General features: G+C 37.9%; 1 protein-coding gene across 1 annotated transcript; it reads left to right on the plus strand.

The window, feature by feature from the left end:
• The first annotated feature begins 55 nt into the window (after positions 1-55).
• Positions 56-23,442, plus strand: tspan17 (tetraspanin 17). The gene is made up of 8 exons (XM_079838899.1): positions 56-542; positions 13,185-13,235; positions 14,314-14,460; positions 14,715-14,885; positions 15,076-15,201; positions 16,782-16,829; positions 18,542-18,658; positions 21,573-23,442. The coding sequence occupies exons 1-8, from the start codon at positions 456-458 to the stop codon at positions 21,636-21,638; spliced, it is 813 nt and encodes a 270-aa protein (XP_079695025.1). The 5' UTR covers positions 56-455; the 3' UTR covers positions 21,639-23,442.
• The last annotated feature ends 1,033 nt before the right edge of the window (positions 23,443-24,475 follow it).

Raw genomic sequence — 24,475 nt, forward strand, 5'->3', positions numbered from 1 at the left:
TTCTGAGGCTGACAGGACTTTTACTATGACAGCTCGTTCAGTTGACAGTGAGCTCGTGTGTTCTGGTTGCAGTGTCACGCTTCTCTATTCTTACTGGATTGTTATATTGCTCTGGATTGTTTCCTCGGGACGTTCACAACAAGGTTAAAATATCAAACAAATCTCATGACACCGATCCAAAGCGAGCGGGGTTTATCAGGGGGGACCCGGAGCATTCATTTGCCCACCCATTCAAGTCCTTACCCCTTGTTTATATGTTAAAACCGAAGAATTCAGCTCTGTGGAAAAAGCGATTGTTGATGGTGCAGTGTTGTGGTTCGCGATGTATTGCTGGTTCGCAGCCTCTTGGGCTAAAATATAGATGCATGAATCGTTTTCGAATCGTATTTTTGCCGTTCCGTTTAGTTTCAGCTGACCTTTGAATCAACACAACAGCGTTAGCTGGCCTGGACAAAATGAACAGAAAACAGCATCATTTTAAAGGAGCAGAGGTCAGCTGCTGTGTTAAATACTTCTTATTCGGATTCAACATCATATTTTGGGTAAGTTTTGTGGGTCTGCAGTTTATTTGCTTTTTATTGTGTCTCTCAAACTCATGAATTGCCTCCATAATATTTTCATTGTTTGTTTCCAACATCTAAACAAATCATTATTTCAAAACAAGTTTTGCCTTTCATTTCAGAACATGTAAGTTAGTATTTAAGTTCCGTGTTTCTGTATGACATATTACGAACCTGTACTATATTTTTTTATTTTTTGTATAGTAAATTATCTCTCTGAGGTAGGTAGTCAAATTCTCATCCAGGTAGAAAATAATCTGTTTCCCATGGGAATGGATTAGGGTGGGTTTGTTGGATCTTGGTTTTTCAGTACCTTTCCAGGTCTGGAGAATACATCCCATTGAGAAGTGGAGGGAGTTTGAGGGTAAATGGGATTATCCAGGTATCATTAGTTAGGGGAGCTTGGGTCAATTCACTGGTTCAACAGATATTCAGTTTCCCCGTGTCTATGTTGGATATGATACATTTTTGGCCTTTTCATTCTTTCTCTTTTCCACAAATGGATTTTCCATGTTCTTGTAGTGATTCAGAGGAAAACTGGTTTGATCAGTTCTAGAGAAATTCGGTTATGGTGGTGTTGATTGTAATGTTCAATCAAAACATGTCAGTTATCTGTTCTTATTCAGGATAACAATATCATTTGGGTGTATAGTTTTATTTTATGTGGTTTACATGCTTCAGCAAAACTTATATTGATCCAAGTGTTAAGAATATTGTTCTTTATTAAAGGCATAGTTCACCTAAAATTGCCATTATTTACTCTTTGCCATGTTGTTTGCTGTTATTTTCCCCACCATGTAATAATAATAAGAAAAAGATCTTCCCTTAGTTCTTTCCGACATAATGACAGTTCATAGTGACCAAGAGACAAAAACATGTAAAAGCACCAAAGTAGTCCATACAGCTTGTGCACTGTATATAGCAATCCGATATGACTTGGTTAGTTCACCCAAAAATGAAAATTCTGTCATTGCTTACCCTTCAAACCCGTAAGACTTTGGTTCATCTTTGGAACACAAATTAAGATCTTTTTGATGAAACCTGAGCTTTCTGTTCCTCCATTGACAGCCTAGGCAACTACCACTTTAAAGCCTCAGAAAAGTTAATTTTATGAAGTGACACAAGTGTTTTGTTTGCGCAAAAAAAACATAATTCACCACTTTATTTACAAAATATTAATCTCCACGTCCACGGCGCATGCGTGTTGTGTTGACTCGAGAAGAGACATTGTTGCGTGAATGCGCGTTGGAGATTAATATTTTGTAAAAAAAAAAGGTTTTTTTTGTGTAAATAAACAAAGATGTTAAACCACTGAGTCTCATGGATTACTTTAATTATGTCTTTATACCTTTCTGGGGCTTGAAAGTGGTAGTTGCATGGACTGAGAGCGCTCAGGTTTCATTTAAAAAATCTTCATTTTGTGTTCAGAAGATGAACGAAGGTCTTACGGGTCTGGAACGACATGAGGGTGAGGAATACATGACAGAATTTTCATTTTTTGTGTGAACGTACCCTTTATGGAAACTTGGAATATAGCAAATGAGCAGTATGGATGACTGTTATTGTACTATTTTTGGTCCTTCTTGAAGCTTGACGGCCATGTTCACTAATTGAGTGGAAAATTTCCATTTCAGTTCAACTGAAAAAATAACAACATATGGGTTTGGAACAACTTGAGAGTGAGCAAATGATGACACTAATTTTATTTTTATTTTTTATATCTCTCTCTCTCTCTCTCTCAAGTGACTCTTATGGACATTTCTCCATTACACCACCATTAAGAGCCAATCATTCCACTATGATTTTCATGTAGAGAGTGATAAATTGTGAGATAAAAGGAATCACTTAGAGCGGGAAGCTTCCATGAGTCACTTCTGGGGTGAACACATCATCTGGAGCATCATTCTTGATGTCATAAATTCCAGCTTGGCTTCTCTTCATTGGTTAGAATTGAAGGGGGTAGTGAAGACCCCTCTGGAGGACGTGATGGTAATTGGTGCTCCCTCATGCTTTAATGCTGTCCCGTCTGAAATGTTAACCTTGCATAATGATCCGCCGCCCTCTGTAACAGCTAGCCCTCCTACTGCCATTGTTCCCACGTTATAGAGAACCCGTTGTGTTTTGTTGGAACTATAGACGCCAGTGTTTTCACCAAATTGTGGCCAGAATGTCAGTCTATACTCCTGGAAGCTGAAATCCACCCTCTCTTAAACGTTGTAGTTAAATTAAACACTTGACTTATTCTTTTCAGGTGCAATTCACAGTGAGTCAAATCTGATCTAAAAATGAAAGTTCTGTGTTTTCTCACCCTAATGACTCTTTTTCTTCTGTGGAGGACAAAAGAAGGTATTCTTAGAATAGATATTTTGAGAAGTGGTGGGTTTTTTTTTGTGTCCATGCAGTGAGCGAAGCATCAATGGGCTCCAGTGTTGTTTTGACTTTCATTGTGTGGACGAAAACACTTTCATTATATGAAATATAGCTGAAATAAAATATAAATATTAGACAAAATTAAACTTAAAGGGTTAGATCACCCAAAAATGAAAATTCTGTCATTAATTACTTACCCTCATGTCGTTCGACACCGGTAAGACCTCCGTTCAGCGGTTTGGATCACCAAAGTCACGTGATTTCAGCAGTTTGGCGGTTTGACACATGATCCGAATCATGATTCGACTCGCTGATTCATAACGCTTCGAATCTGCACGATGCAGTGTTTTGAAATCGTCATCCCTATATAAGTCGTTATTTAGGTTTTTTTTGCGCACAAAAAATATTCTCGTCGCTTCATAAAGTTATTGTAGAACCTCCACTGTAGTGAGATGGACTTTGTAACAACGTCTTTAGTACCTTTTATTGGTCTTGAGAGTGTAAAGTGCATTGTACCAATGGAGGCCTTTCTGAGCCATCGGATTTCAACTAAAATATCTTCATTGGTGTTCCAAAGATGAACGGAGGTCTTCTTAATGACAAGAATTTTCATTTTTTGGGTGAACTAACCCTTCAAGTTAAATAAAATAAGATGAATTATTAAAATCACTGAAACTGAAATAAAAATTAATTTAAGCTTTATACACAATGTATAAAGACAGGGAAGATTGTAGAGACTGTAGTGTCTACAAGTGGATTTAAGGTTAGAAAGCATGAAGTTCACTGTGTCAGAATGCCAGTCTGTCAGAAACGGTCCAAAACGAGACGAAACCCAAAGCAACGCTTTATGGCAACAAAGGGTCAGATTTACTAAACATAATTCCAAAAAAGCACAGATGGGAGTAGAAAGTTCTGCGCGTGATCTACTGACACGCAAATTAAAGAACACAGATGCAGTCGGACCAACCAGCTGTCGTGTCTGGTTTAAGACGTGCCTTTTTTGGGCGCTAAATAATGCCGCAAATACCATTAAATTGACGAGCGCAAACCTAATGCCGAGTTCAGACTGGACGATTTTCAAACTCGTCGGATCACTGCTCTTTTCACACTGCATGACTATCTGGGCCAGCATTCGGTTGCTGCAGTGTTCACACTGCACGATGGATCGGCGACAGGGGGTTTCACACTGCGTGACTGTACAAGAGGGAGAATCGCCGACAGCTCCGTCCCGTCCGCAAACTACGTTTCACAACAAAACACACGCGAGATCACACATGCGTCAGACTAGAATTGTTATTAAAAATATAGACTGCAGTGCAGAAACTTGCGGTCCAAATTGTCTGTGCGCTGATTTGCAGCAAAAAGGAGAAAAAGAAAAAAAAAATATGGACGTAGTGTCCGTGACGTCATCCATAGGATTCTGAAGAGCCGTTTTGAAGCGCAAAGTTAGGACGAGCTGGCCGTTGCCATCTTGTCATCGCGTGTCACTCCTGGATAATAGAAAATGGGCAGAGAGGCGGGACGTGATGACTCACAGACAGCATATAAATGGCTATCCACCTGTCACTCAAAGTGGCCACGCCCTTAATTATGCAGGACATTTAAGCTTTATATAATGTAAACTAATGAGTTATAAAAAAATTCACCCCTCTCACAGTCGTCATGAAGGGCAAAATTAGCTGTATAGACCAAAACCACAATTTGTACCAGGCTGTAAACTTGTGTTTTTTTGCTGTAAAGTTGGGCATTTTAACATGGGGCTCAATGAGATTCTGCTCCCTTCTGGAGCCTGTCCCTAGTGGCCTGTCGATGAATTGCAGTTTAAGTCACCTCCGTATTGGCTTCAAGAGAAACTGGGTCAAAACTCATTTCACACAGCAGAAGTCTGAATCACCGACTGGTCCAGATATTTAGCATGCCAAATATCTCACGGGTGTTGGCGATTCTCTGATCATCCACACTGCGTGATTGTCACTCCGATTTGCTTATGATTTCGGGCATTTGTCGGCAAGTAAAATCAGGTAGTCTGAACTCGGCATTAGTAAATCAACTTGTGTGATTCATTTAAATACCTCCTCCCCAAAAAAATTGCGTCTGAAAGGGAAACTCCTACAAATGCATATGCAATAAGGTCAGCCGCAAAAATAACTGTGCTCATGCCTTTTCAGTGCTAATTTTTGACTTGGTATCTTTAGTAAATCCTGACAATCGTTTTTTTTTTTTTTTTACGCCAAAAGAGGTTGGTTTGCGCTGGTTAGTAAATCTGGCCCAAAGTCTCAGAAACTTATACATTACTTTCGAGTGATTCATTGCAAATGTGCTCATCAAATATGCTAAACACGGACGCTTTGTACTTGTGTGTCTCAACAATTCTCATAATTGGTTGTATCATTCATGTCTGTAGCTTGAACCATGCTTGTGTTATGGGTCATTCAAATCCATAACTCTAATTATGAGCAATAGCTCTGATATCCATACTTCCTTGCATTTATTGTCCCTCGTCGTCGTGTCTGAAAGCCTTCCATTGTCTCTCGACTCCTTTTGTCTTTGCAGACTGTTTGACCCCTGCGTACCCGTACCGTCTAATGCCTGTCTGATTGGTTTAAAGTGGAGACAGTCTGATCAGTCAGAAACCTACCTGATCCCTACAGAGCACTCACTTCGCCAGCTTCAGACTGGGCCAAGTTGATGGCCTGTAATTACAGACGCCTCGCTCTGTAATCGCAGTCTGATATCTACCCGGGAGGCTTTGTAGGGACATCTTAACATTCCCAACATTAAGACCTCCCTCCCTTTTCCACCCCAGCAGTCTTTAATTCATCCTCTCCAAATTCTCCTCCTCCTTTCCATTTGGGAGCCTAGCAGCCCCCTTGTCTTGTATTCAAATGAAGATGTTTGGGGGTGAGCAAATGGTGTGTGTGTGTGAGAAGGGACGTGCTGTTCCCACAGCGTCTGAGGGGCCCGAGTGCAAACCCCATTCATCCTCACTCTATGGACCTGACGGGGCCGCGCGACTATTGTCACACACACCGCCCCTGATGCGACAAAAACATTTGACTGCTGCATTTGTTTGCACGCTTCATGCGTCTGGCTCATGTATTGTGTACAAACAAAGCAATGCGTGTTTCTGATTTCTGAGAGAAACCTGAAGTGTTTATTGCGTGTGTTTGTGTCCTTGCTCGAGCTCGTGCTGACTTCACGTGTAGGCCTGGGTTTTTGTGTTTTTCCTTTTCATATCCTCCAGGTTCATATGGCAGATGGGAACCACATGTCCGTTCCCCCTCTTCCTCTGTTGCTCTGCGAGGGAGTTTATTTCCATGCCATTTCCCAGCAGGCCCTACTCTCACTCGCACACATTGACTCATTCTCACTAAAACACAAATGTATCAAGCCAGAGTCATTCTCACTGTTCCATCAAATATTAAAAATGACTCTTAACATGCGAATATTGAGGTAGTGCAGACATTCAGCAATTAGCCTAAGTAGTAATAACAAACTGCTTGGTTAATTTTTTTGTTTTTGTTGTTTCGAAATAGAGATTCGTCCCCTTCATGAGGCCTAGAAGTCACGTTCGTAACACATCTCCGGGATCCTGTTGGAAACTATGAACTTGTCAATATTTCCATCATACAGGCCAGATACAGATATTTTCTATCCATTTAAACAGGCTCCCGTAAACCTAAATGAGAAGGACAACACTAGACTTTTATGTTTCTGTAGAAAATCTGATTGGGGATTAGACTGGGTAAACCCAGCCTGACCTGCCGGCGATTTGATTTCGCCCTGCAGCTCAGTCTGGAAAACTGTACATTAATTTCTACTGCTTCTGTTACACTTTTGCGGGAACCAATCACAGACTGGCTTATCCACATAGCGCGCTATCCGCACCACGATCGCCCGCAGGTGGTTGGTCCCAGTATTGGTCCTAACCCCCGCCCGTACATGTTTTCTAATGGACGCGAGACAAACTAAACAATCACTAAACAAACACTTCAAATTATTTTTTCCCAAAGTTGCTTTCTGTCATTGTAAGCAGTTTTTATCACAATGATTTATAATATAACGTTTATAACGGTAGTCATGATAAAATGGTAGAAGTCTGATAAATACATTTTTGATTATTGTCTCTCTGTCATGGTTACGTTTATGTCACATTGTAGTGCTGTGTTGTCATGAGAGTTTATCATTTGATGCAGTTTTTTATGCCTTGCCAAATTAAACTTTCAAGTTATTTTAACCAGTTTAAGAGCAATAATAAGACGTGAAAGACAATTCAATTCTCACATGCTGTTCTGATAGTGATGGGAATCTTTAGGCACCTCACGATCCGATTCCAATTCTGGGATTCTCCGATTCCAAAACGATCTACAATCTACTTTTTTAAAATTATTATTATTAAATCGTTTTTTTTTATTGCGTATGTAATCATATGTACTTTTTAAATAATTACAAGTTAAAAAAATGTAAGTTATACAATTTTATGTTAAGATTTTTAAATAGACTATATAAACTAATATAGCTTCAAAATATAAAAGCAAGTAGCCTAGTAAATAATAAAGAGGAACAAAACTTTACAAGAAATAAAAAAAGAGTGCTTTTAGCTTATATTTAAGAGTATCTGAACATTTTCAATTCAAAAGCAGTGAGTGATTTTTGTCTTTCTCAGCTTTACTGTTGTTGATAATGACTGATGACGTCATTGACAGCGGGAGATCTAAAAGGCTGCATTCACCCTAATGCGGAGATATCTTTTGAAACATAAGATATTTTTGTCTGTTTAATTTACTGAACTGATTGTTTTAAATTAATTTTGCATCATAGAAGCATTTTGAGATACGTATTTAACCACATACACGGCCAGGGGCGCCGCTTACATTTTTGGGCCCCCTTACCGCACCAAACATACAAGCCAACCTAGCAATCCAAAATCTTTGTCTGCAATTTAATGATATACAATGTATATTTGTGTTAAATAGCACAATACCTGCTTCTCATCTCCATCACCTTCTCTCTTTCTTCTCTGAGTCACCTTATCCTTCCAGACGAGGTGAGCAAATAAGTTGAGCTTATATGATTGATACAGTTTTTGCAAACTGATTGTTTCTCTCGCTCGTGTAAAACTTCTATCGTAACACAGCTGATTAGTTTATCTACACATCTTATCTCACACTTTATGACCAGTAACAAGCGGGGGCCCCAAAAGTGCGTGGGCCCTTAGAATCGCCCTAATCGTCCAATCCACATAAATGATGTCTTCGAAGAGCATTTGTAAGGGTAATACCGGCGGGCCAAACCACACTGCAAGCGTTACATCAAGCGTTCGTTTCTCATGTATCCTGTGCAATGAAGTCCGCAAATGTCTTTGTAATTCGCTTCAACCTTTCCAAACTTTATGAAAGATTATTTTATGGACGGTTTGAGTGGTGTATGTCTGTGAGGAATTGGAAGCAAGCAGAATATGGGCGTTTCTAAAGCACACGCATCTGTGGTTAAAAACTAAGCTCAAAAGCGGTTCTGAAATGTTGGTGAGAATCGCGATGCATCAATGTTTCGTTTTTTTTGGTCTTCTCCCACCCCTAGATATACTGTTGTCTGTGCACATACACCCGGTGTGTGAAACAGTTGGAACGTGAGCCCTATACTGGATCCATGCATTCGGTCTTAAAGTGACAGCAGCCTAATATACCTGCTACTGTCAATGGAAAACATCACTCGCTGTCTCAAAACAAAACTCAAATTCTGTAGCTTTAATAAGAATAGATCTAAATGGAAAAACAAATTTCTTTGTTTAATTTGTATCTTTGTTCTATTGCATTTGTTTGGTGTTATTTTATTACTGAATGTTTACTTTCTTCAGGAAACTTGAGAACATGTAACTCATATTAGTTAGCATAGTGTTGTGTAGAATGTAGGGCTGGACCAGAATATTCAAATATTTGTTTGATGGGTTGGTATTCGAGTTTCAATTTTGGGATTCGAATATTCGTTGTTGGTTTTTTTCGCACACACCTGCCATCCCTCTCTACACGGTTCTCATTCGCGGCTGCATATGTTTACACTGTAAAATCTTGCGAAATACAATACTCTCTATTAATTTGTTTACATTTTTTGTAATTTTATGTGCTATTGTCATTTTTATCAGTTTTTATATTTCTATTTAGATTATTTTTTATTTCAGTTTTAGTCATTTTAGTACTTCATCTTAAACTTAATTTCAGTTTTCTATTTTAAATTTTTTAATTTTCTAAGTATAAGTTTTTCATTAATATTAATATTTTATTTACGCTTTGTTTCAATAACTGAAAATAATTTGTAATAGTTTTAGTTGTAGTTAACAACAGCAACACTGAGTATTGAACATGTAACAAATAGTGTGGGATGAGTTATGAGAAAGTTAGTTTGTTCAAATCTCTAACCAGTAGTTCTGTGACCAAAGTTAACATTGGTGTTTGCCTTAGCAAGCATTACTAATAAAGCCAGAAATACTACTATGTACTGAGTCAGACTTTCCAAAAGCATAAGTTTCCATGGTGATGCAGCAGTTCTTTAATCAAATAACAATAAAGATGTCAGAAGAGGGCTCAAGGAGAAGGAAAGCAAAAGCTGTTCTAATGGATGTAACAGCTGGTGGAAAAAGTGGTTCTGCTCCCTGTCACAGCCGAGAGTTTATTTGGCTGCCGTTTGTGATCATACAGAGATAATTTATGTCTAATCATCCTACTGTGTGAGATAGCAGCTTTCCTATGATTGGCCAGAATAACTAAATTAGTGAATTAAGTGCTCTATGATGCTTGATTGTGTTTTATCCCGATATCCACATTGGCGTGACACAACACCGCCCTGGATCAAGTTCATCAGGATTGGGGGGATAGACTGATGTCTTAATGATAGCGATGAGTGGGAGTCAGCGGGACGTATTGACAGAGAAAGTGTGTGCAGTGGATGGCTGGTCCTTAGCTCTGTCCCATCCATCCATTGGATTAGCCGAGACCACAGGGAAATGGGATTATGGGATTTGCGGCTGTTGATACCCGACCTCTAACTCTCACCTCCCCGCTCTCACGTTTCCCCTCACGCTGGGATTGCTCTAACCTGCAGTCAAACACACAGCTGAGAGCCCAGCAGGAGTTTGACAGGGAATCTGTAGTTTTGATAACACATTAGAGCAAGAAGGTCAGTCAGAATTGTACTGCAGTTGGTGTCATGGCCTAGTAGTTGTTGCATGTGCTTAAGACTGAAGAGCTGTGGTGCTCAGGTTCAAAGTTTCATCCCATTCTCCTCTTTTTCTCTCTACCATCTCTGTGTGATAAACGTGGTGTATGACATTTTATTATAATTTTTTTTACAGAAGTGGACCTAATGACATTTGTGACTTTCAGAAGTTTTCCGATGCTATAAACCTAAGTCAGTTTAGATGCCATATTGAATTTAACACAGATGAAAACTAGGCTGAGACGGATAGACTTCGTCTTTACAATGGCACGCATTGTATAAAGATTCTGTAATTTTCACAACTTTTAAAAATGTTTTATATAAGGTGTGTTCACACTCTGGTGTGATTGCTCTGTTTGGGTCATTCGAATGAGTGTGATCGCTCCCTTCCGAACCCGGGTGCCCACAAATCAAGACTGCGAGGGGTATCGCACTACCCTGACTAAGGTCTATACGATAGGGCTGTCAATTAATCGAAATTCAGAACCTCTAACCGACATATTTTTCCCATGTCGGTTATTTCAGTTTTAGTCACGTGACTCCGCCCCGTCAGTCACATCAAGTGCAGTTTGCAGGCACACAGAGAGATGCAGGAGCAGTTATCTTTATAGATGCCCAGAATCACTATAGTAACTGCATGTTTTACACAGTTTATACAGGTCAGTTAATTGCCGTTCTTATAGCCTGCGCACTGCCACACACACACACACTGCGCGCGCAAGCCCCGAAGCCAGATCGCTTTCACTTTCCCCCTCATAAAGTTTGTCAAGTAAATGCATTTAAAGGCTTGAACATTTAAAGCGATTGTGCACTATTCAAAAACAACAATACGGAAAACTTCTCCATTCAGTGCTCAGCTTTTTTCTGTGACACAGAGAGCCGCCGTGTCGCATCTCTGACAACGCTTGCGCGCCCTGAAGGCAGATCTCTTTCACCTGCGTCCTCACAAAGCTTTGTCATTTGTATGTGTTTTAAGGCCTGCCAGTTTGAACATTAAAGCGATTTTAGACCATCACATGTGTATTATGTTGAACTAATGCCTGATATATTGTGACACACGAACACTCAGACAGAAGCTCGCACATCACGTGAAGATTGCGCACAGAGTGCAGCACAGAAACTCAGTGTCAACGCTGTCCTGTGACTAAAGTAAAGTCACTAAAGTAGCTTATAAAACTCAACCGTTATAGGCATATATTTTAATACCTTTGAAGTAAGTACAAACCGCAGCTTCATAATTAATAGCGACAGTATGAGAAATTCACACACACAATCACTCTCTGTCATTAATGCATTCAAATAAATGTACTCTAGGCCTATTGTGTTAATTTATCTGTACAACAAACATTAATCTGCCCCATAGACAATAACTGCTGAAAGTGAACCATTTCCTTCAAGTATTTTAAAATCACAAAGAAATGCTCTTTTTCAATAGAAAAAAACAATCCACCTTTTAATAGTAGAAAATATTTACAGTAAAAACCTTATCTGGAACTTACTCAAAAGACTTATGAGGGCAAAAAAAAAAAAAGCAAAATAATCTCATTAATCGTAATCGAGGTAAAATGTTCAATTATTCAAGGTTTTTATTTTTGGTCAAATCGTTACAGCCCTACTATATGATATAGTGGTCCGCTTTTAGATGAACTCTGGTGCTGTTCGACTGAAATATGAGCGCAACACAGACCAAAGAGATCTAATCGAACCAAAAACAGGACGTGATGTCACCAGATGCGGCTCTAAAAACGACAGAAGGCAGTTTTTTTCTCGTCATAGTCACAATGTTGCCCATCACAGTTTGGTACAGGCATCAGAACTGCGTCTCCTCGCTGCAGATCTTCGTTTGTGTGTGTGATGGAGGGATTCCTGCTGCTGTTTTAACACTTTTACACATTTTATAAGTTGTCAGCTCCATCATATACCATCATATGTACGCACACATAGTTCCTGCACAAAATATATGTCATAAAAGGCTTTTTTTGTGTGGGTATCTTTAGGTTCAGTTTTAAAAATGACAGTGTGAACCGAACTACAAGTGTGAACTCACCTTTAGGCCGGTTTCACACTGCACGAGTTAGCACTTCTTTTTTTTTTGCAGCCCATGTTAACAGATTAGAGAATTCACACCGCACGCAGAGGCGGCAGTGCCGTGATCGTTTCGCCGCCGTGTTTTTGCTATGCTGCTTACACTGAATTAAAGCCACAGTGGTTTGTTCTTGATCAGGTCTTTAGGTCTTAAATCTCAATCACATTTGCAATCATTCAAATCTCATAATGACAGATTATGGTAGGTTTGACGTCAGTGACCAGTGACATTGAAGTGAAATCTGGCGTGATGTGTCTTGTTTAGGTATGCGAACACATCATATATGGGAGCTATGATGGAGGTGAAGATTTTTAGTGAATAACAGTTTAGGGGTGTGTGATATTAGAAAAATATATATATTTTTAAATTAGATGTTTTTTGTTTTCGGTGAGTCGATAATGTCAGTTGATCTCACTCATTGTTAAAACTTACAATTATGATATTATTGTAGATGATAAATATCTCACACCCTTAATAACATTACAGTTTTGGCCTGTTTCTCACTTATAATGCCAAACAGACATCAATAACATACAGGTTTGTAACATCTGGGTGATATTTTTTTTGTGAGCTATCCCTTTAAAGTGTTATAGTCAATTGAGAATATGATCTTGTTGGGTACACATGCCAGAAATGATTGAACCATAAACCTCAATGGAATAAAACTGGTTCCTGTAAGCAGTGGCATCCAAGTGATTTTTCTCATTCAGGTAAAAACAAGTCTTGGCTCCTTCTCAAGGAACCTTATGCCAAAGATGGCAGTGCATGCAGGGAAATCGCTACTTTTCCGGATCTTTGATTGAAACTCAGCCAAGTTTTTTTCTGTTTCAGATGGGTTGCTCTCAAATAAAGAGAGAGCTGTGCTGTCGGCACATAGCAGTAACCTCTTGCCATTATGGAGCGAGAATGAATTGTATAAGTGGTGTAAATGTGATCAATTCTGTTGTGTGTTGCAGTTGCTGGGAGCTGCATTCCTGGGTATTGGACTTTGGGCCTGGGCAGAAAAGGCAAGTTGGAAACACAAATACTGAGTAACACAGCGATCGGTGACATGCCTCAAATTCCTAATATTATTATCCATGTGGTTGCCAGAGCAACATAATCGTAGTCATAAACAGAAGACAACAGCGCACTTTAAAAGTACAAAACTACCTACAAATACCTAGTCTCATTCGGTCTGCCCGTTAAAGCATCAGAATGAATGTTTAACATCTTTTCCTGTTAGACTTCATGTTTTATTTTATGAAATGTTCTTTTTGCCAACTGTAAAGCTGTTCTGTGAATCCCCCATGTTGCTTTTTCCTCCTTTTGATGTCTGAAACCTCCATTAAGCCCCCTGAAACCATGACATTTGAGAGCGTATGGGTGGCATCTTTTATTTATTTCCATGGCAGTTTAATGTCTTTGTTATATTTTTGTTGCAGGCCTTTAATTGTGCCGCATAGCTCAATAAGGCTTTGTATTTATTGTGGCTATTCTCTCTGATTTGTCGTCCCTCTCGGAAAAGGTCACCCTTGCTGTTATGTATTCATGCATGAAAGGTGAATGTAATTTCTTCACACTAATTTGAAGCGACTTAATAAATCTAGAAGTCAATTGGCTGATTAATAACCTGGAAATTGCTCCATTTCAGTCGTTGATTGTTCTGCTAAAAGACACGTGTAGGCCATATGGCACTTTGTATTAATGTCAGCCAATTTAGGAACATCTTGGTAACAGCATGTTAATAATTAATAAAGGGTTAATTTTTACATTTGCTAAATGTTAATTACAGAAATAAAGCATTAAGAATCGGACTGAGGGAATTACGTTATTTTAAATAAGTGTTCAAGCTCATTTCAGAGCCTCCTATTCTTCCGCCATCATGACAAACCAAGCAAGGATCCTTGTTTATATTCACTGTCAGCATGGTCAGAAACCTTCTGTTGGTTGTGGGATCGAACTGAGTTTCCACCCTGATGTGCAAATCCACACGTGGAAGGCATGAATCACCGTGGAGAGTTGCGGCGGTCTGGCAGGTGGTGGAGGATTTTAAGGTCAGGATGTGAACTTACAACAACTCTGTCTGATCTGTCTGTCCCACAGGGAGTGCTGTCAAACATTTCCTCCATCACAGATCTGGGTGGCTTCGACCCGGTCTGGCTGTTCATTGTAGTAGGAGGGGTGATGTTCATCCTCGGATTTGCCGGATGCATCGGTGCGCTCCGGGAAAACACATTTCTGCTCAAATTTGTGAGTTCCACCTCTGGCCTACGGGCCCTGCCTCCCGTTTTTCTGCAACCCGTTTCCCCGTCTCTGATTTCAAGGCTTATTTGTTTCCAGATATGGACGTTTAAATGAAATGAATTGGCCATAACACAAGAATTCACCCAGAAGTAATTGAAATGCCTCCTGGAGGAAATTTAAATGGCAATGATTTTATTGAAGAAATGTTTACCTGGAAATGTTTAGTTCTGACTCCACTATCTGTGTGTTTTCTCTTCTAGTTTTCAGTGTTTTTGGGGCTCATCTTTTTCCTGGAGCTCACGGCTGGCATTTTAGCTTTCGTGTTTAAAGACTGGATCAAAGACCAGCTGAACTTCTTCATCAACAACAATGTTAAAGCATATCGAGATGACATTGACCTCCAGAACCTCATTGACTTTGCTCAAGAATATGTGAGTCAGCACTTCTCTTTCCCTCTCATTTTCTGCTGCACTGTGGTGTATATTTTGAATGCGACGGATATGTAAGTGTGCACTTGAAAATTCGAGACAGCCGCTGAGTCATCATTCTTTATATGAAAAGTTGAACTGTAAATTATAGCTGTATGATGATAATTGTGATGTCATGTATCATTCACATAAGTGGTCGTGTTGTGGTGCTCATGGACCGAATGACTGGAACCTGAACATCTATTTCAACTGCACCGACTTTAACCCCAGCCGGGAAAAGTGTGGCGTTCCCTTCTCCTGTTGCGTCAAAGACCCTGCTGTGAGTGCCAGAAACGATAATTTCATCTGTTTACCACTTGCTCTTCCCTGCTCATGTTTCAACAAGTTAACTGTGTTATCACAATCTTAAACATTTTTCTGCTGTACTGCACTCTTTGAACTGAACATCTTAACATGTGTTCATTCATAGAACAACGGAGCTGTTTTATGTGGCTAAGGCCTTGTTTACACCTGGTATTAACACTGGTATTTAGGTCGATCGTATCACAAGTGGACGGGGAGACACTACCTGTTTACACCTGTTTTAATCCATCTCTTTTGTCCACTTTCAACCACTTCTGTCCTGATTTCTTCGAGGGGAGGGTCTATGAGCGGGTAAAGTGTATGGGCTTTTTCAGATCTTTCGATCTGATGGAAAAAATAAACTTGCGCAATTTACATACGAATGCAACTGGAGATGTCGGGACAACACACGGAGAGCTTCAGTTGTCTTCTCTGCTCTGACAGCCGCAAGACCACGCCAAACACTGTGCGTGTTAGAAATCCAGACCATGTGAGTGCATGTTAGAAATCACGAATGGTGTGAGAACCTTGTGCCAAAAACCAAACTTGGGTCTTCAGCCAACAAAGTTTAAATCCTGTCTAGCTAGCATGCTTCACGCATCAAGTCACTAGGTGAAGAGTAGGCGGTAGGTGTTTGCGGCTGTTCAAACACATTCGACCACATGAGAGTTTACACTACAAATCCAGCAATCCAGTCGAATGCGTTTTCGACTACCTCTGGAAGTGGTTAAAAGTGGACAAGCTCAAAGCGTTTTAGACCCCGTTTACACTTGTATTTCGCGTCGTCCACTTGTGATCGGATCGACCAAACCGCATCTTAATACCAGGTGTAAACAGGGCCTAAGGGATGTAGCTCAGGGGTAAAGCACATGTGAGGTTTGCTAGGGATAGATTGTAAGTTTTTTTTTCCCTTGTTTTTTTGTGTAACAATTTACACTAAGGTCCTATTAGTTAACATTGGTTAATGTATTAACAAACATTAAATAACAATGAGCAATACATTTGTTACAATATTTATCCATCTTTGTTAATATTAGTTAATAAAAATACAGCTGTTCATTGTTAGTTTGTGTTCATCTAGTGTCCATTAAATAAAAACTTTTGATTTTAATAATGTATTAGTAAATGTTGAAATTAATATATATATATTTCACTATATATATATTTATATATTACAACCCTTCTAATGTTTTTTTTTCTATTCTATTGATTATTTGTTTTCTATCCAAAGGACTACATTCAATTCTCCTATATTTTTTTATACTAATAATTATTTTTAATATTCTGTTTTATTCAAAATAATTTCTGTCCCGAAGATTCTATTTTCTATGCTATTCTATTGAAATATTCTGTTTTACGAACATTATATTCTGTTATGTGTGAAAGATTATTTAATTCAATCCTAACAATCTTTTCATGTTATCTTAAACATTACATTTTATCTGAAAGATTGTATTCTGTGCTTCAGATTGTGTTTTATTCTATTGTGAAGTCTTTGCGATTCTATAGAAATGTTTTGAAATAAATTGAGCATGTTTTCTTGCTCTCTCTCTCTAGGAGGATGTCCTGAATACACAGTGTGGCTATGATGTGCGGCTTCAAGGGGTGAGTATGTTATTACTAGTTAGAAATGTTACAATTGTGCACATCCGTAATATATTCTTGGTTAACACTTAACAATAAGATTTCGGTAACACTTTACAATAAGGTTTGTTAGTTAACATTAGTTAACTACATTAGTTAACAAGAACGAATAATGAACTGCAGTTATAAAGCATTTATTTATCTTTGTTAATGTTAATTTCAACATTCACTAATGCATTATTAAAATCTTGTTAACATTAGTTAATGCACCGTGAACTAACATGAACAAACCATGAACAGCTGGATTTTTGTGAACTAACGTTAACAAAGATTAACTAATGCTGAACAGAGGTGCTGTTCATGGTTCATTTTAACTAATGCATTAACTAATGTTAACTAATACAACCTTTTTGTAAAGTGTTACCAAGATTTCATTTGTTAACATTAGTTGACATGAACTAAGAATGAACAATAACTCCGGCATTTATTTGTCTTAAAGGGATAGTTCACCCAAAAATGAAAATGTGGTTTTTCATTTTTGGGTGAACTATTCCTTTAATGTTAATTTCAACATTTAGTATTATATTTATTTTAAATATGCTGCTCTCTGTTAGTTCATGTTAGTTAATATATTAACTAATGTTAACAAATGAGACCTTATTGTAAAGGGTTACCATATTCTTACTGATGAAAAAACATTATATAATGTAGTGTGTAAATCGTGTCAGACCACCCTCTGAAAAGAGCACAGAAGGGTAGAGCGCATGAGAGATTCTGAGAGCATTTGAGTTCTTCTTCTTCTCTTCCTTAATAACAGTTTAAGCCTTTAAAAGTGATAATTAGCTTCTAGTTTTAGCCACGGGAAATTGTGGAGCTCTGTAATTGGGAAGTCAGCGGCTTATGCCAGCATGGGTGGAGTGACACTGCACCCACGGTTCACCACCGTCTCTCCTGTATCCATGGATACTCTTTCTCTCACAATACACCTTTTAATAGGTTTTATTTGCTGTTACAGTGTTTTTTTTATTGACTTTTTATTTTGAGCTGTAGGTATTGGAAAGACAATAAACCAGTGTCTGCTCAAAGACTTTTAAATATTATCTGGAGGAAGGCTTTTGAGAGAAAAAGAAAAAGCAAACAGTTAACTGTCATACAGCCATTTTCCTCTCCTTTCATTGGCTTTCTCTGAATCCCGCCGACTTCCTACTGGTTTGGCGTTACGTTTCTAAAGTCTTTTCTGTCTTCTTCCCTGGGGGGAAAAAGATTCTATGGAGAACGTGTTTGTATGGTTCACAAAAGCTGGATTGTGTGGCTTTCTCTTTCTTTACCTTCAAATGTCACTGACAGCCCCAAATTACACCTTTTCATCGCCCTTCCTTCCCAGAATCCGATAGACAGTAGTTAAGACATTCCTGTATGTCTGTGTAATACAAACTGGATCTTCCCTGTGTCAGGTTATATGTGGTGAGCTGTGTGACATTTTGTCTGCTTAGCGTGGGAGTGAGTTCCTCCAGTTTTTCAGAGAGGATATTTGTTCTCAAATAGATTAATACGCAGGTCCGCCCAGGTGAAGGCCTAATTGTTTATCCTGGACTTGTGTAAAGATTAAAGGTTAACTTGGAGGAGCGAACACCAATATGACAGACCGTACACTTATATGAGGATTTAGTTACTTATTTAGATGTGACATTTTACGTTAAGTGATGTGCTGTTTTGAATAATCTTTTTAATAGGAGCTGGATCAGCAGAAGTACATTTACACCAAGGGCTGCGTGGGGCAGTTTGAAAAGTGGCTGCAGGATAATCTGATCATCGTTGCTGGGATTTTTGTGGGGATTGCATTATTACAAGTAAGGACAATGATAATGGAAATGCTTCAAAGCATGCAAATATCTTTTAAAGATGTAGTAACTGAACAGATTTGCTTGAATGAATATTGGCACACAAGAATGAATATCATGCTGCCACCTTCTGGTTAAACCTTAAAATACAGCTTTAAATCTAGTTCCAACATTAATGGATAGCAAAGTGAATCTTAAAATGTCCGGGTCATATTACACCCCAAAATCAGAAGAAAAAATATAAAGTGTTATTTTTGCATTGTGGTATTTTCATATACTACAATGTACACTACTGTTTAAAAGTTTGGGGTTGGTAAGATCTTTTTATGTTTTTGAAAGAAGTCTCTTCTGCTCACCAAGGCTGCATTTATTTGATTAAAAATACAGTAAAAACAGTAATATTGTGGAATATTATTACAATTTTATTTCTATTTGAATATATTTTAAAATGTAATTTATTCTTGTGATGGCCATCTGAATTTTCAGCAATATTACTCCAATCGTCAGTGCCACATGATCCTTCAGAAATCATTCTAATATACTGATTCGGGTCCCACTTTATATTAGGAGGCCTTAACTACTATGTACTTACACCAGAAAATAAGTACAATGTTCATATTGTATTGCAAAACACTTTTGCTGATATTGAGGACAGGTGTGGTGGAGAAGTGTTAACACTGTAATTATAAATGTAACTACAGAAATGAATTACAGGGGCCGGTTGCATAAACCGTTAAGACTAGTCTTACAAGTTAGACATACATTTTTTTCTTTAAGACTGTTCATAATTTTTTTTAAATCAGTTACATAAAAACATAGACTGGCTTAATTTGATACGAAAAGTAAGACTGAATGCCACTTGCCTAACTGCTAGTGGCTCATACTAGATCTTTAGACACTGTCTTAACATAATGGCTTAGTTTATGCAACTGGCCCCAGATGTAATTACATGCAGGTAATTTAAAAAAATGTAAGTACAATGTAAAACCATGTATGTACACAATAAGTACATTGTATAAAATGATTACTTAAAATGTTAGTACATAGTAGTTACGGCCACCTAATATAAAGTGTGGTCCCTAATTTGATGCTCAAGAAACATTTCTTATTATTCTTAATGTTGAAAACAGTTGTGCTGCTTCACATTTTGTGGAAACCTTGATATTTTTTTCAGGTTTCTTTTGATAAGTATAAAGTTCAAAAGAACAGCATTTATTTGAAATAGAAATCTTCTGTAACATTATGAATGTCTTTATTGTCAGTTTTGGTCCATTTAATGCGTCCTTGATGATGAATAAAAGTATTAATTTCCTTTTTTTTTTTTTTTTATCTTACTGACCCCAAACTTTTGAAAGGTAGTGTATACTTAAAGGCACAATATGATATCCAATATCCAAAACCACTAAAACTGTTATATATTTTGTTGACTTGTGTACTTACATTATCCCAAATGTTTCCAAGATTGTTTAAATCCAGAGAAATTAGCAGTTTTAACCAGGACATGGACCGGACCACGGATAGTGCGTCGCCTATCAATGACATCATACCCGCGTTACCCTCAATTTATGATTTTATTTTGTAGAAACCATGGAAACGCCAAACACGCTTTAATATATTATGTGTTTTATTAGACAGGTGAGCAACTGTTTGGAGACATTCATCGACAGAAAACGAATCATTGTTATACAGCTCAACACAGTTAGTCCTATTGTTTAAATCTCATTTTCTTGATTTACCATGAGTACCGTGTTTTACCATGCCTAATATCGATCTATCTTACTGCAGTGTGCAACAAGTGTCTCATAGTAGCCACTGAGTGAAAGCACAGAGTAGCATTCTAACATAACTTTCAACACACTCAAATGTATCTAATATGATAAAACAGCGCTGCGTACGCATGACCTGAAGCGGTTGTCATAATAAAAGCTCTGAGCAATCCAGGCGTCATCAAGGTACGCCTTTTGTTTTGAATAAACGACCTTTAGTGGTGAAAAATTACACATTAAAAATATTCAATAAAATTTCAATATTATGTTATTTCATAGTGAAGGATATTGCAAAGGCTTGCAATTAAAAGTTAGCTCACCCAAAAATAAAAATTCGCTGTTAATTTACTCGCCTTCAGGAGATGTAGGTGACTTTTTTTTTTTCTTTAGTAGAACAATAAAGAACATTTTTAGCTGAAACCGTGATCATCTGTGATTCATATAATAAAAAAGTCAATGGCTACCATCACTTTGAGAGTCAAAAAAACATATACAGGCAAAACAAAATGAATACCCGCGGCTCCTGATAATACATTGAGGTCTTATGGAGCGAAACAAACCAGTAAATCAAGAAAACGAGATTTAAACAATAAGACTAACTGTGTTGAGCTGTATAACAATGATTAGTTTCCTGTCGATGAATGTCTCCAAACAGTTGCTCACCTGTCTAATAAAACACATAATATAATAAAGCCTCTTTGGTGTTTCCATGGTTTCTACAAAATAAAACATCATAAAACAATGTCATTGATAGACGACGCACAGGACACGCACCGTGTCCTGGTTAAAATAGCTCTCTGGATTTAAACATTAAAAGTAAGTACACAAGTCAACAAAATATTTAATATTGTTCTAGTGGTTTTTGGATATTTTAATCCAAAAATCATACATATTGTGCCTTTTAACAGAACATTTTCATTTTTGGGTGAACTATCACTTTAAGGATCGTAAAATCAGGCTTAATTTTCTTTATGCAAAAGAGGTTTTATTTGAATTTTAAATATGACCCTTGTTTCTGTGTAATATATCTGTAGAGTAGTAGAGGTGTTTCAGCTGTTTGGGTAGTTTGAGAGCGCTTTGAATGTGTATAGTAATTCTTCTTAAGCTGTTACTTCCTTTTCTCTTCTATGATGTCTTCTTTTTTAAATATGTTTCAGATTTTTGGGATATGTCTGGCTCAGAATCTGGTGAGTGACATCAGAGCGGTCAAAGCCAACTGGTGACCCTTTGCAGAGCTGACAGTGACCTCTGTGATTACGGCAGAGAGCTAATTGCAAATCAGCACTATTTACACACCATTGAACTGGGAAATTCTGCCCTATTAACTTTACGGACGTCGTATGTTGGCTGACTTTACAAAATGGACTTTCCATTTATGTTTTTTTTGTTTTGTGGTTCCTTATCTGAAAACAAGCTCTTATGGAGCCTATCCAGATGGAGCTTAGTGTGAGATGTCACACCGAGATCAAGCTATCGGCGATCTTGCAGCTGTCTCTTGATCGAACACTATTTTCGTTTGCCCTTATTAAAACATTCACCTGACTCTCCTTCGCGTTGGTGAATTAATGTCAAGCGGAGGGTGTTTTCATTAACCTGTGGATGACTTGCTTTGGAGAAACACACAAATCAACCACTGAGACTTTAAATAGAGGAGCCATGAACTAAACAAAGCCTTACAGCAGTGCATTTCTCTATACACTTGTGTGGGTTCAGCTTTTTTCACTACATTCTGTCTGTCAGTCATTCGAGCCAATGGACAGTTGGACTCTCGCCTCTGATTGGCTCTCTGTTGCACAGGGTAGCCAATCAGAATGACATACTTGATAATTACACATATGCATTTATTTTGTGAGTTCTACCACTACTGTTGGTTATTTTGTCTGTATAGCTAGATTTTATTCACATTTTTTTCTTGGTCTACGTGGCAAAAGAGTATGAATCGCTGTCCCAGACTTGCTTATGAATCTTTTTGTTTTCGCTACTCAGCTAGATAGTTATATGCTATAGTGACACTAATAATGTATTATTATAAATATGCTGCTGCTTTAACTCATAGAAGATATACATCGCTATACTAACCAAGTGAACGTTTTATAGAAATCATGAGGTATACATTCCCTCTGGGAAACTTTGCGAAATGAATCTGACGTGAGTGCACATGAAGTGGACAGATTGAATTAGCCGTGCGTATGATCACATGCCTTATTGAGTCCTATAGAGATGGTAGCCGAAGCCTCCGGCAGTTACGCAGCACATGGACCTTTAGGATGGCTTTTTTACTATTCAGTCTCTCTTGCTTTATGCAACATGCATGCAATCATCTATAAAAAAAATTGCATGGCAATGTAGACCTCTTTAAACACACGCACACGTCTGTGTGTGTGTGTGTGTGTGTGTGTGTGTGTGTGTGTGTGTGTGTGGATGTGTGTCCATCCCATTACGACTACCATACCAGTGCGTTTTCACCTAGCTGTGTTCAGAAGGTGTCTGCATTGAGTTATGACCTTAAAGCTAATAATGTGCAAAGTAAGATAAATGACGTACTGTGTATGTAGAACGTGCCCGGATGGTTTTTAGCAGTGTCGACAGACTGAACCGAATCATCTGTTTCAAGGGTCTACATAACCTGCGTGGTCAGAGCGAATAGGAAAATGTGAGATTTCTCTTCTGTGGTCTTTTTTGGAGATTCAGGAGGGGGTTGCTGACTCCTGCCTGTGTATACAAGAGGCAATTTTTTAATGCGGACGCAAGACAGATTATATGCTAAATTATGTTTAGCCCCCTTTTTGTGGACCCAAATGGATGACTCTCATGAAAACCTGTGTCTTGGTTGCATTTCTGTATCGTACATAAAGAAAAACGAAGCACATTTCCCCCCTAAATTCTCGTTACCATAATGACAAAAATGACTTGTATTGAAGTATATTATTTAAATGATAAAGTTTGTATACATATAATGATCTTTTTTGTTGCACTGCCTTTGTTGATTTTAATGAAATAAATAATAATTGTATTTATGTAATACAGAAAAAATAAACTATCAAAATGACAAAAAGCTAATGTATGTCAATTACAATAATCTCAAAAGTATATGGGAATGAGGATCTAGGAGGAAAATGTGTAATTATCATGAAAATAATGCAAAAAGTCTTAGTGATCCTTAAAATAAGCTACATTTTCTTTATGTAAAATTTAAAAGAACTTATAATAATATATATATATATTTGAGGGTGAAATGCAACCTTTTTTTTTTTAGATCATCTCACTGCCTCTCATTTTCTTTCTCATGCAATGGCCTTTTTTTCTTAACAAAGGACTCACATTCCCTTTTGAGGCAGCCTCTTGCTAATCATGAATGTAAACAGCATCTCTTACTAATGTTATGTCATATATAACTTGCCCTTCAAAGTGCAATGCACAAACATATGTGAATAAAATTAATGTTTGTCTGATTGTAGGCACACAACTGAAAAACATTGCAAATCTGTGTTGGTGTAGTGAACTAGACAGTCCTTGTGCATGCATTGGCTTATTTTTTTATGAAGTGCGTTATGCATTTCTGCGGTTTTTCTGTGCTGGTTCATCAGAAACAGTTTTGATGATTGGTGTTAAAACCATTGAGCCTTTTTGCTGGCCTTTCTCTGTACCAGCTGTGGTAGTTTGTACTTTACAGTCACTTGAAATGTTTGCAAATCTTTAAGCACAGTTTTATCGGAGGAGCTGGAGTTTCTAGAACAGTTGTACAGAACAGTTCTGCGTGGTTGTGAATTCATATCGATATAGTTTTTAAACGATTTAAAGATGTCTTGATATTTTCCCGACATAATGCTTGACATCACACTTGTCACTTTGAATGCGTTTTGAATTGCGAAAGCCTTTCATATTTTAAAAATTTTGTTTTGTTTACATTCCCATGCACGTCTTCACAGAAATGTTTGGATTCTACCTCATCATAGAGAAATTACTTCAATCGTGGTTATTTGGGGAGTTACAACCCAATTTTAAGTATCTTCAACACAAATAATGGATGCAAGTTGCTCTTTAACAGTCTGAGCTTTTC

This window comes from Gobio gobio (genome assembly GCF_949357685.1).
Source record: "Gobio gobio genome assembly, chromosome: 16".
NCBI lineage: Eukaryota > Metazoa > Chordata > Actinopteri > Cypriniformes > Gobionidae > Gobio > Gobio gobio.

Excerpts from the sequence above, each read along its gene's own strand:
- tspan17 (XM_079838899.1), top strand. The coding sequence starts at position 456 with ATGAACAGAAAACAGCATCATTTTAAAGGAGCAGAGGTCAGCTGCTGT. Across the intron at positions 14,461-14,714 it reads ACACATTTCTGCTCAAATTT|TTTTCAGTGTTTTTGGGGCT; the intron begins GTGAGTTCCACC and ends TTTCTCTTCTAG. Across the intron at positions 16,830-18,541 it reads ATGATGTGCGGCTTCAAGGG|GAGCTGGATCAGCAGAAGTA; the intron begins GTGAGTATGTTA and ends TCTTTTTAATAG.